The sequence below is a fragment of the Muscardinus avellanarius genome (genome assembly GCF_963383645.1).
Source record: "Muscardinus avellanarius genome assembly, chromosome: 20".
In the NCBI taxonomy this organism is placed as follows: domain Eukaryota; kingdom Metazoa; phylum Chordata; class Mammalia; order Rodentia; family Gliridae; genus Muscardinus; species Muscardinus avellanarius.
Genome location: NC_137806.1, coordinates 17,251,571 through 17,263,789, shown reverse-complemented (window position 1 = coordinate 17,263,789; position 12,219 = coordinate 17,251,571). Strand labels below are relative to the sequence as shown.

The 12,219-nt window shown below is 39.4% G+C and overlaps 1 protein-coding gene across 1 annotated transcript in view; it reads right to left on the bottom strand.

Moving 5' to 3' along the window:
- Window positions 1-12,219, bottom strand: part of ITGA8 (integrin subunit alpha 8) — a gene marked incomplete at both ends in the record, with an annotated part of 195,350 nt that overhangs the window by 79,187 nt on the left and 103,944 nt on the right. Inside the window, 5 exons of the mRNA XM_080717210.1 lie at window positions 1,064-1,131; window positions 1,635-1,772; window positions 3,269-3,423; window positions 4,018-4,073; window positions 11,663-11,770. Of these exons, the coding sequence (XP_080573336.1) occupies window positions 1,064-1,131; window positions 1,635-1,772; window positions 3,269-3,423; window positions 4,018-4,073; window positions 11,663-11,770 (525 nt within the window). The remainder of the gene's footprint in view (window positions 1-1,063; window positions 1,132-1,634; window positions 1,773-3,268; window positions 3,424-4,017; window positions 4,074-11,662; window positions 11,771-12,219) is intronic.

The window sequence follows — 12,219 nt, the reverse complement described above, 5'->3', positions numbered from 1 at the left end:
GGCTGATAGAGAGTTTTGAAGTATTTCGAGGCAACTTAATTCACTTTGAACTCCAAATCAAACCAGCATTTAGAATATGCCTCTTCCACTTTTGACCCTTACTCAAAGCTATTGCTTTTGACACTTGGTAAATTATGAAGTTTGGGGGAAAATCCCCTTGAGAGATTACTAAACAGATCCCAAACACAGGCAGGGAGGTAGTTCCTGGGAGAGAAGGAGCAGCACTCTGCTCTTTCTACGGGAGGATGGTTTACATCCTAGCCTCCTTTTCTTAACATAATGTAGCGCGATTACACAGGCCGAGGCTTAGGGGCTCCAGTGACTGGCAACTGTGGAGCCCTTTGACTTTCATTTGATTTTGTGACACCTTCTCCTTTGCTCCCTAGGATACCTTTTAAGTTTTTTCCGGTAAATTAAAATTAATTTTGTTTTGACAGTTTTAAGAATGGCTTTGAGTCCTAGGGTGTTGTGAAAACCTGTTTGGTTAAGGTTTGAGACCAGCTTGCCCTGAAGTGAATATAACCTGAGCCACCCCACATGCGAGTTTACTTTTAACAAAAACACTATCCGCCTTTTGCTGAAAGATGAGATGGCCCAGGCAAATCTCCAGGTGTCACTGGACCCCAGAGACCAAGAACTGACCAACCCATGCATAGCACACTCCTGTAACCCCAGTGCTTGGGAGGCTGAGACTGGAGGATCACAGGGTTGTGACCAGTCTCAGCAACTTAGCAAGGCCTTCTGCATCCTAGTGAGACTCTGTTTCAAAAATAAAATAAAATAAAAGAGAGCTGGGAGGTATCTCAGAGGTAAAATGCCCCTTAATTCAATCCCTAGTACTATACGTATAAACATAAAACCATAGTCATAATCATAATCATAAAATTTAAAAAGGAACCAACCAAATCTCAGATTAACCTGAAGTGTTGCCAAGCTCAAGAAATTTGAGCAGTCTTTATTTTTTTTGGTAGTTGTTGGAAGTGTGTATCTTTTCCAGAGAAACTGCAAATCAATGCTTGTATTCCATTAAATATACCATGCTCATCTATTTATTTCAACTTACGGTCTAGCTGTCAGCTTCAAATCAGGGACACACAGATTGTCTTCTCCACAGTCCACCAGGATGTGAGCCTGCGTGTACAAACCATGTATCAGGAATAATCTGGGGAACCCTGAATCACATCCTTCTCTTGAAAATTCAGAATGATTCCACAAACGAAGCCAAAGCTTCCACTTCGCTGTGCATGAATCTACCCAACTCCATGCCCTGCGCTTCTCTCTCAGTATAGACTCGTTTGCCTCACAGCCCATCCCCAGTCCATTCTGAAATGACTGTGCAGAATGCTACCCTGACACTGTTTTGAGGTTTATAGGTTGTCCTTTTGGATTACAGCCACATTTTAAAAATAGGAAACCTTGGTTTTCCAAGGGGAAAGGGTTTCTGAAAACCCAATGATTCGGTGCTTCAGGAAACACGTAAGAAAAAAACGACTCCCAAATGTTACTGTCTGTTTGCAGAAGCAAAAACAGAAGGGTTGGTTTTTTGTCATTAAGGCCCAGGAACCCCCAGCCCCACCCCCACCCACCACCAGGGCTTCCTGGGGAAGCACCATCAAAGTGCGCCCAGGACATACCTGCTCAGTAACAACGTTGTCCCTGTAGTAGTTCAATATTGGCTTCACTTCCAGGCCTTCTTTAAAGGTGGATTCATCCAAACTGTAATTCAAGCTAATGTTGATTGGAGATAATTTATCTCGGAATTCGGTTTCATCCTAGGAATAATAATCACAAGCTCCAGAGAGGCCCCGTGAAATAGCTGCAAGATGTCAGTTACGGAAGGCAGGCAACCCTGGGCTTTGGCCAATGAAAGAGGACGACAAAGCAATGATCTGCAGCAAGTCTAGACACACACTGATTTATGTGGTATATAGTAGCCAGCACAATTAATGTACGCCCAGTGATGATGCCAGTTAGAGCCGTGGCGTCACTGAAACATGCTTCTAGAGGTAAACCTCGGGTTCTCCGGGCCTTCAGCACCTTACAAAGACCCCGGCAAATCTCAAAGTAAAACATTACTGCTATGTACCATAAATGCCATGAAAACTTTCACAATTTAGGATTTTTGTTTTCATGAGGTTCTCAGAACTTATGAGTTCTTTGGGGCTTAGGGGAAGAAAACATCTTCGTTCTCTTCTTCCCTTTTCATTTCAAACCCTGGCTTGCATGAAATTCAAAACACTTTTAGGACGTTTATAATTCTTTTCAAAAAAGTTGTATTGGCAGTGAAGGCCAAGGCCATGATGAGATGTAAGGGTCACATGCCACACTTTTTATTCTAGAGTGTGGCTGTGACTGTGTGGTCTTCGCTAGGGCTCCCCTTGCTAACTATGCCATTAGAGGAGAGGAAATGAGGGTGCGTGATCACGGCTCAGCCATTGGCAAGGTGAAGATGGTGTTACAAAGAAATGTATACCAAAAAAAAGTAATTTTTACAAAAAAATTTAAGAAATACTTTGACTTTTAAAATTTTATGGTAGCTTCTAGAGTTGTAAAACTATATTTTAAAAAAGCTTACCGATGTGTGTATGTGTGCACGTGCATGTGTGTGTGTGTGTGTGTGTGTGTGTGTGTGTGTGTGTGTGTTTTGCCGGGGACTGAACCCAGGGGCATTCTACCATTCTACCTCCACGATACACTCCCAGACCTCCTTTTATCTTGAGACAGGTTCTAAGTTGCTGACAGTCCAGCTACTTTGCTGAGGTTGTCCTCAAACCTGGGATCCTCCTGTCTCAGCCACCCAAGTAATGGGATTAGAGGTGTGTGCCACCACACCCAGCACAAATAACCTTTAATGAAAGCTTTGCGTGCCTGAATTGGCATTTCCCCCCCTAGTTGGCTCAGAAGCGCACACTGATAAAATCTAATGGGACATACTCACATAGGATAACAATTCAAATAAATTTTGCTGAGCTTTTATGTCTTTTGGGAGGAGGCAGTTAGAAATGAAAACCACCTGAGTTGAGTGCTGTTATCAAGATTTTGTTCAAAACAAACAAAAAAAAGCTTTAGAAATAAAGAGCGATGGATCGTTAGGTTAGTTGACGTCTGGGTCAAGAAAAGATTATTCAACCTTGACCAAGTTTCCTCCTATGAAAGTGAAAATAGACAGATGGGGGGTCTCTGTAGACAAACAGGATGAAGAACTGGAGAGAAATGTTTGGAATTTGGATGTGCACGTGAGGCCACAGAAGTGATTCTAAACACTTACTCGAAGGTAGACAACAAAGTCCTGGCACTGGAGGGACTGCTGACGCTTCATCACAAGAGGGAAGAGCAGATGAGGCTGATGAGTATCGAGGAAAAGTGTCCTTTTAACGGCTCCTTTTTGTTTCAGGTAATCCAACTGCACCTCAGCTATCAGTGCTAAAGGACAGAAATAAAGTAAATACAATTGGGGGATGAAAAACTTTCAGAAAACACAGTGATCTAGCAGGGATGTGAATTCTTTTTTTAAAAATACACTTTCATTGGTGCATTGAAATCTCACATCATAGTGAAATTCAGAGTTATAGGGTCACGCATGCACATAACTCGTGGTGAGCTTCCCCTGGGTCCCTCTCCTTTCCCATACCTGATACTGAGATTGGATCTGATAATTTCACATATATATGTAACATCAAGGGAAGTAATATGAATCCTTATTTCAAGTTGCTTATTTGAGAAAATTTTTTTCATACTTGGGATCAAACTTGAACTAAAACAAATTTTATAGAATACTTTCCGAGGTAAAATTATCTTGCAAAATACAGATCGTCCTTTTCTTATATTTATATGTTTTATGGATAATATTGATACCAATTATACTGAAATAATATTCGTGTGGAATATTCTAAAAATGTAACAGAAATCTGGATGTCAATATCAGACCCTTTAGCTTTATGTAGTCTGTGCAGAGAAATGCTTACTATTAAATTTGCCTAGTATCACATAGGAAGGTAGAGATAAAAACAAGCTTACCTACTGTGTTTGAAATACTCTGGCCTGCTACAGATGCACATACTCTTAAGGAAAAGCTATAGAAAGGAACATTCAATAATTTATTGGTTAATAAATTTTTTTATTTTTTAATTTTTTTAAATTAATTTTTTATTGGTGCATTATATTCATACAACTTATTGGGGTAAAAAACTTGTGTGTACAAACATGTACTCCTCGCTGATTTAACCCCTACCCAATTCCCACCCCATTCCCTCCCTTGCTTGGCTTAGTGATTGACTTCGATGTGTTTAAGTACATTGTGAGCTTTAGAGATTTTCCTATTCCCCCCTCCTTTCTCCTCCTTTAGGTTGTCTTGTTTGCTCCTCTTTTCTCCCTAACTCTCACATATTAGGGAAAGCATCTGATTTCTTATTTTATGTGCCTGACTAATCTCACTTAGCATAATGTCCTCCAGTTCCATCCATTTCCCTGAAAATGATGTAATTGAGTTTTTTTTTGATGGCTGAGTAAAATTCCATTGTGTACATATCCCACAGTTTTGTAATCCATTCATCTGTTGATGGACATCTTGGCTGGTTCCATAGTTTGGCTATGGTGAATTGTGCAGCTATGAACATAGATACACATGCATTAGTTTGGTAGTTTGGTTTCTTTTCTTTTGGGTAGATACCCAACAGTGGTATTGCTGGATCAAATGGTAGATTTGTTCCCATTCTTCTGAGGATTCTCCATACTGTTTTCCAAAGTGGTTGCACTAATTTGCAATCCCACCAACAATGTCTTAGAGTTCCCACTTCTCCACATCCTCGCCAGCATCTGTTGTTGTTTGTGTTTTGAATGATGGCCATTCTAGTTGGTGTTAGGTGAAATCTCAGGGTAGTTTTGATTTGCATCTCTCTGATTGCCAGTGATGTTGAGCATTTTTTCATGCATTTATTGGCCATTTGAATTTCTTCTTTTGTGAAGTGTCTATTTAGTTCATTTGCCCATTTTGTTATTGGATGCTTTGTTTTCTTAGTGTTGAGTTTCTTGAGTTCTCTGTATATTCTAGATATTAGTCCTCTATCAGTGGTGTAGGTGGCAAAGGTTAATAAATTTTTGAATCAGAAATAGAAATCTTCTTCTCCTTCCTTCCAGGTAAAAGGAATACATAATATTCCCTCTATACTTTTAATTATATATACATGCACACACATACATCACACACACACATATATTTCCCACTAGTATGCTACAACATGGATGTAGTCAAAACCCATTAAATCCAAAGTTTTCAGTTCTGCAAATATTTCAATGAAATAGATACAAGTGTGTTGAAATAGATTGGAAATCAATCTAGGACTTTTATGTATTATTATGTTAACTGACATTATCAATATTATGATTATATTTTCATTACATAACCATATTACATATTATGTAATTAAAGATATATGATGCAATATATTTAAGTTTTTAGAGATGTTTCTCATCTATGATGATGGAATAAAATGGGTTAAGACAAATGAGATTGCATAGAGAGGTAATAACTTGAGACTATTACTAGAAATCATTAGAGATTGATTGACTCAGTCAACCAATGCCCTGCTTCATTTATGCAATGAACACATGTGAGCATCTTTCCTGCACTATGGTGTGAAGAAGTAGGCAGTAAAGTGGGGGAATGATAACTGAAGCCCGGAGATTTGCAAGATTGTGACGCCCTCTGTGGTACCTAAAGGTATTCAGTGCACTTAGAGAATCCAGCAAGATGGGGAAGTTGCAGGAGGCACAGCTGACTTGGCTGACTGATGAGGAACAGGGCTTTGAAGTCACACTAAAGAATGTGGACTTCATCCTAAGGAGCATGAAGTGGCATCTCTGCCTAACTCCAGTCACCCACTCTGCTTGGAAGAAGATTGGAGCTTGGTGGTAGCTTGCTAGGAGAGGGGTCATTGGAAGTAGGGAGACAAAAATGGGAGAAGAGAAAGAAAACGAGCCTAAGGTTGCTGGCATAAGCAAGGTAGGCACAATGATAGGGGTATATAAAGGCAAGAACAAGAAGATGGATGGGTGTGGAAGACGCTTTATGGTTTTGCCTTGCGCATACTCTAACTACAGTCCAAGAAAATCTGCCATGGCTTATAGGATGACCTGCACTTGGCCTGGGTCTGTGTGCACAGAGGGAATGAGAAATGTCTAGTGGTCTCTGCCTGATTTTGCAGTGTTCTTACCTCCCTTCGGCAAAATTCTAACAGCCAGTCTTTTCACATTTCCAAGAAATTAAAAATATGACAATATGCTAATTGTCACTTAACAAAAATCCTAAAGTTCTTACTAATAAAATACCATAGTATGACTTGAATATTTCTATGGAATTCAAAAGGAGTAATCTCCAATCATACTTTAATTATATGTCAGCTTCCTGTGTCAAACATAATGAAAATGTGTCACATCTGGGATTCATCTATCTCCATGACCCCAGTCAATGTCTCCCTTCAGGGTAAATAATTCACCACATACCATTAAGCCAAAACTTTTCTGAAATGTCTATGCCATTACAAGTGTTTATACCACTTCCCCAGAGAAATCACAAATTCCAACACACATCTACTTCAATTAGAACTACTCAAGGAAGATGAATAGTTAATCACATCTTTAAATTTTGTAGCAAGCCTGGCTTCCAAACTTGGATTTTTTTTCCTGTGCCCAACTTTTTTTTGGAAGTACTTTTATTTGGAAGTTATGTGTTAAAATTGTCCATTGACCTTTTGTTTTATTTTTCAGTATCCTACATAACTTTTATAAGGTAAATTCATATTTGTAGTGAAATTAACATATATAAATTAAGATAATTTTAGATTTAATGCAATTCAAAAGCAATACAATTTTTGAAAAAAAATTATAAAAGTGGATACTATTTCCTCTTTGTGAGAAGGTATTTGGTAAATGATGCTGTAAGATGGATGGTTACTCTTGATTTATGAATTACATGTTAATGTATGTCTATTTCCTTTCTTAGTTTTCCTTCCCTGTTGTTTCAATACCATCAGCAAATGGATCACTTAAACTTTTTTTGTGTGTGTGGTACTGGGAATGGAACCCAGGGGGCCCTTCTACCTCTGGGTTACACCCCCAGATCTATTTTATATTTTATTTGGAAACAGGGTCTCACTAAGTTGCTGAGAGCCTAAGTAGCTGAGGCTATCTTTGAACCTGAGTGATCCTCCTGTCTCAGCCTCTCAAGTATTAGAATTACAAGTACCTGGGTACTTTAACTTTTTACAGACAAGTTTAATTTAACCATTAAAACTTTCTGAATTGTCGACAATAGCATTCCAACCTAAATCTGCTGGGTTCAAAAAATGTCTTTAGCTAAAAAGTCTTTGCCAAGTAACAAATTTTCAAGAACTCCCCTTTTAATCTAAAAGAGAAATCCTCAGGATTGTTTGGTAGTAGACTGACATATTCATTCTAAATATTAAAAATACAAACATATACGCATACATTATGTGTTTTATATGCCATACAATTAGGCCCACTTCAGCTCAATCCTAAAATACACTTGTGTGTTGTCAGAAAAAGCTGCAAATTCTAATTAAATTAGAATTAAAATTTCAATCTAGAATTTGTGGTCACATTCAGCACTATCCATTATGGTGAAGAGATCTGATTGAAGCTAAACAAACAAACAAAAAACAATGAAGTCAACCCAAATTCCTTGTTACATATATCTAAATGAAACTGTTTTGTGGACCATGCTGCTGATAGGGTCAGAGGCAGAACCACACAACACAGGGCGGTCACGCTAGTCGCCAGCCTGCACTCAGAGTAGTGATCCCAGGACGTTACTCTGCTCGCAGCTATGGATAATGGAGATAAAGTAAACGCAAAACATGATTTACAAGTACAAAGAAATTTCCTTCTAATTATCACCAATTTGGTCCTATTTTAATGATGGTAGATATATTTTACATAAAGCCTTTTATATCTCAAGAAAAGTTTTCAGACTGGTTAAGCGAACAGAATAGTTTTTCTAGAATTGTTCTTCAGATCTCCAGTACAAGGTTATACCAAATACAGACAAAAATTATAGAAAAAAATTAACAGAGACCTTTGGAAAAACTAAGCTAAACTCCTAGCAAAATAATAATAACCAAAAAGAATCAGAAAGACACATTCTACACTGAATGATGAGGCAACATTCATAACTTTTGCAGGCAAAAATAAGTCTTTTAGAGAAATATGTGATAAAATTACATTTCATGTTGATAATATAATTTAATGCAAGAAAAAATTGCTCATGAAAAGAAAGACATTTTCTGGTTAAGAAACAATATTCTTTTTCCCAAACCAACAGGTTCTCTCTCTTTTTTTTTTTTTTTTTTGATGGTACTGGGGTTCCTGGAAGCCCTTCTACCCTTCTACCTCCGGGCTACACTCCCAGACCTATTTTTACATTTTTATTTGGAAACAGGGTCTCCTAAGCCAGCACGGCTGGCTTCGAACCTGCGTGATCCTCCTGTCTCTGCCTCCCAAGCGCGGGGATTACAAGCGTGCGCCACCACGCCCTGCAGGTTCTCTAATCTTAAACCTCATAACAATGTCCACAAAACTAAAAACACTTAGAAAAGATATTCAGTTCAAAACTGCCATATTCTATAGCATGTGATGATATGGATAGTGCTGTTTCAAAAATGCCTTTTAGAAGGCCGTGGAGTTCTGCAGACAGGAACAGAAGACGATATGGGGAATGATAAAGTTTTAATATTTATGCTCACATAGTGCTCACCATTCATTCAATGTCTACTTAATCACGTCAGGTTTTCATTATACCATTTTATGGTTTTAAGCCATTTTAAAATGTGCTCAGGGCACTTCCCAACTACTTTCAATAGAGAAACTTTCAAAGAGAGGACATGTCTTCCTACATTGGGAACTCCCAACAACAGGATTTTTTTTAAGAATTCTTCAACGTCCTCCATGCTCCCACCCTTCACCATTAAAAGTGTTGACTCTCATATAAAATCCTATCAAAGGCCAATCTACAGCACACTAAAATGGGCTGGAAAGGACTTCTTTGGGTCAAGACTGGCTTGTCCTATGTTCTCACAGTCCCAGGAACTGAACGTATTTCTTGGATTAGACATTTTCTGGAGAATGAGAGCACATTTCAGGGAGATGCTGATTCTCCAGGAGGTATCATCTGTTGGCATAATCTGATATAATGATCTTGACCCTCAAGGATTTCCTACTGAGGAATGAGGTGGTATTTTCTTAGGCTGTGATATCACCAAGTGCCATTTTGTCCTTCTTCAGGTGATGAACAATTCAGAGGGAATACTTTCAGAAGCTGGATAAGCAATGTTCTCCTATGGTCCAGGCCAACGAACCACAACTTTACCACTATTTCTTTTCTTTCCTCCTCCTCCTCCTCCTCCTCCTCCTCCTCCTCCTCCTCCTCCTCCTCCTCCTCCTCCTCCTCTCTCCTCCTCCTCTTCCTCCTCCTCCTTCTTTTTTGGTGGTACTGGGGTTCCTGGAAACCCTCCTACCTTCGGGCTACATTCCCAGACCTATTTTATACTTTTTTATTTTTGGAAACAAGGTCTCTTGAGCCAGCAAGGCTGACTTCGAACCAGCACGATCCTCCTGCCTCCACCTCCCAATTGCGGGGATTACAAGCGTGCCCACCATGCCTGGCTACCACTATTTCTAATGATGAGATCATGGCCACAAAGATCCGGGTTAGGGCATGAAAATCTGTTTCTGTAATGTTGACCTTCTGTCCCAAATACATTACAAAACTGACATCTGTTTTCAGCACAGGAAACAGTAATTCAACCCAAGTTACACTACTAAAAAAGGGAAATCATAGTCTATGTCTGAAATGTTGTGTCCATAACATATGCAAATGCAAAAGCCAAAGTATTTTGTTATATTTTTAGTTTGGTTAACATTAATTTTAGTATGCTAAAATCTAAAAGAGAGCACCAAGTTTTGCTTCACTGGGAATTTCCCAAATGTCATTATGCTTCTCATCTCATTCAGAGCCGTCACATAAGTCCATAGCCAAAGATTAGCATCACATCCATCCTTCCTTTCTTTCCTTCCTTCCTTCCTTCCTTCCTTCCTTCCTTCCTTCCTTCCTTCCTTCCTTCCTCGCGGGCCTGAGGATGGAACCCAGGGGCATTTGACCTCCGAGCTACACCCCCTGACCTATTTTTTATTCTTTATTTTGAAAAAAGTTCTTAGTTGTAGAGGGCCTCACTAAGTGGATGAGGCTGTCAGCAAACTGCGATCCTCCGGTCTAAGCCTCCTGAATGCTGGGATTATAAGCATGCGCCACCACACCTGGTTACATCATACTTTCTTTTAAAAGAGTGTGTGGCACTGGGAATTGAGCCAGGGGCATTCTACCTCCTATGTACACCCCCAGCCATATTTTATTTTTATTTTCAAAACAGGGTCTAGCTAGGTTGATGAAAGTCTCACTACTAGCTGAGGCTATCCTCAAACCTGTGATCCTTCTGTCCCAGCCTCCCAAGTACTGGGATCATGCCTCAATTGAAAGATTATTTCTTTGGTACTCAAATCTGGTCCACTGACCAGCATCACACACACACACACACACACACACACACACACACACACACACACACACACTTTTATTGGTACATTGTAATTATACATCATAGTGAGTTCAAAGTGATACAAACATACATGTACTTGGTGTGTCTCCCTCCACATTCCACCCAATCTCTGTACATGTTAGATTGATGGTCATACCGTCAAATATGAACATAGCTTTATTTGGACTGTCTCTTTCACCAGGCATCCTTTCCCCTCTCCACCTCCCTCTTTCAATCGCTCCACTGTTCTGTTGATCTCTCTCCTCATTTATCTGAAGTCTCTTTTGTTTCTTATTTCCTCTCTAGCTTCCACCTACAAAAGAAAACACTGGACCCTTGACTTTCTGAGACTGGCTGCTCTCACATCGCAAAATATTCTCTACTTTCATCTACTCCCCTACAAATGACATAATTTATTCTTCTCTAGGGCTAGGAAAGTTTTACTCTGTGTGTGTGTGTGTGTGTGTGTGTGTGTGTGTGTGTGTGTGTACCACATTTTTATCTATTCATCTGTCGATTGACTTTCTTGTCCATCTTTTAAATTGGGTTATTATTTTAGTGTGAGAGTCCTTTGCATATTCCAAATATTAGTTTACTATCAGAGGAGTAGCTAGCAAAGGTTTTCTCCTATTCTGTAGGCTCTCTCTTCAGACTCTTGATTGTTTCCTTTGCTGCACAGAAGCGTTTTCATTTGATGCTACTTCATTGATTGGTTCTTTTTATTTCTTGATCTTTGGGGATGTTATTGGGAAAGTCCCTACCAGTGCCTATAAGTTGAGCAGTTGGTCCTGTGTTTTCTTCTAGTGATTGTAAAGTTTCTGGTTTAATTTCTAGGCCTCTGATCCATCTTGAATTGACTCTTGTGCAGGGTGAGAAATGGGAGTCTAATTTCATTCTTCTACATAAGAATCAGCACCCTCTTGAAGCTTTTTCAAGAAATGCAAAGCCTCAGGCTCTACCATGAACTTACAACATCCTAATTTGCCTTTCTTCTAACAAGATAACAAGGTGATTTGAATCCCCTTCAGAATTCAAGACGCACTAGGCAAACTCACCAGGCCACTGGTGTCAAAGATCCTGGAATCTGACAAGTTTTATTCTCGAGATTGATAATCATTGGGTTCAGCAGAAGTTGGGCATCCACGGTCACCACGGGCCTCGCTCTGCAGGAGAAAACACAGGGGCTGAGGGGCATCACACCAGTGACAGACAGAAATTCACTCTGGAAGACAGTCTTCCAGGGACTGTCACCAACATTCTCAGCCTTGCACCTAGAATTCTGTTCACTGCATGAACGGGGCGGGGGACGGGCAGCACACTCCATTAATTACTCTTAAACACACAGGATTCCATATAAGGAATGCCACATGCCCATCAAGCACAGATGCATAGACAAAGCTGCCTTTGTTACACAGTGGACTAAAAAATATTGCCCTAAAATACTACTCTAAAATTTGCCAGAATATTTATATCTATCTTTGGAGAAATATACCATCTTTCATCTACTCCTAGTGACTAGTTACATTTTATAAACTTTGTTGACTCATTGATAATTTACTTTGATTGACAATTTTCTATCTGAGCTTTGGAAATACAGTAAAGCAGGTGAAAG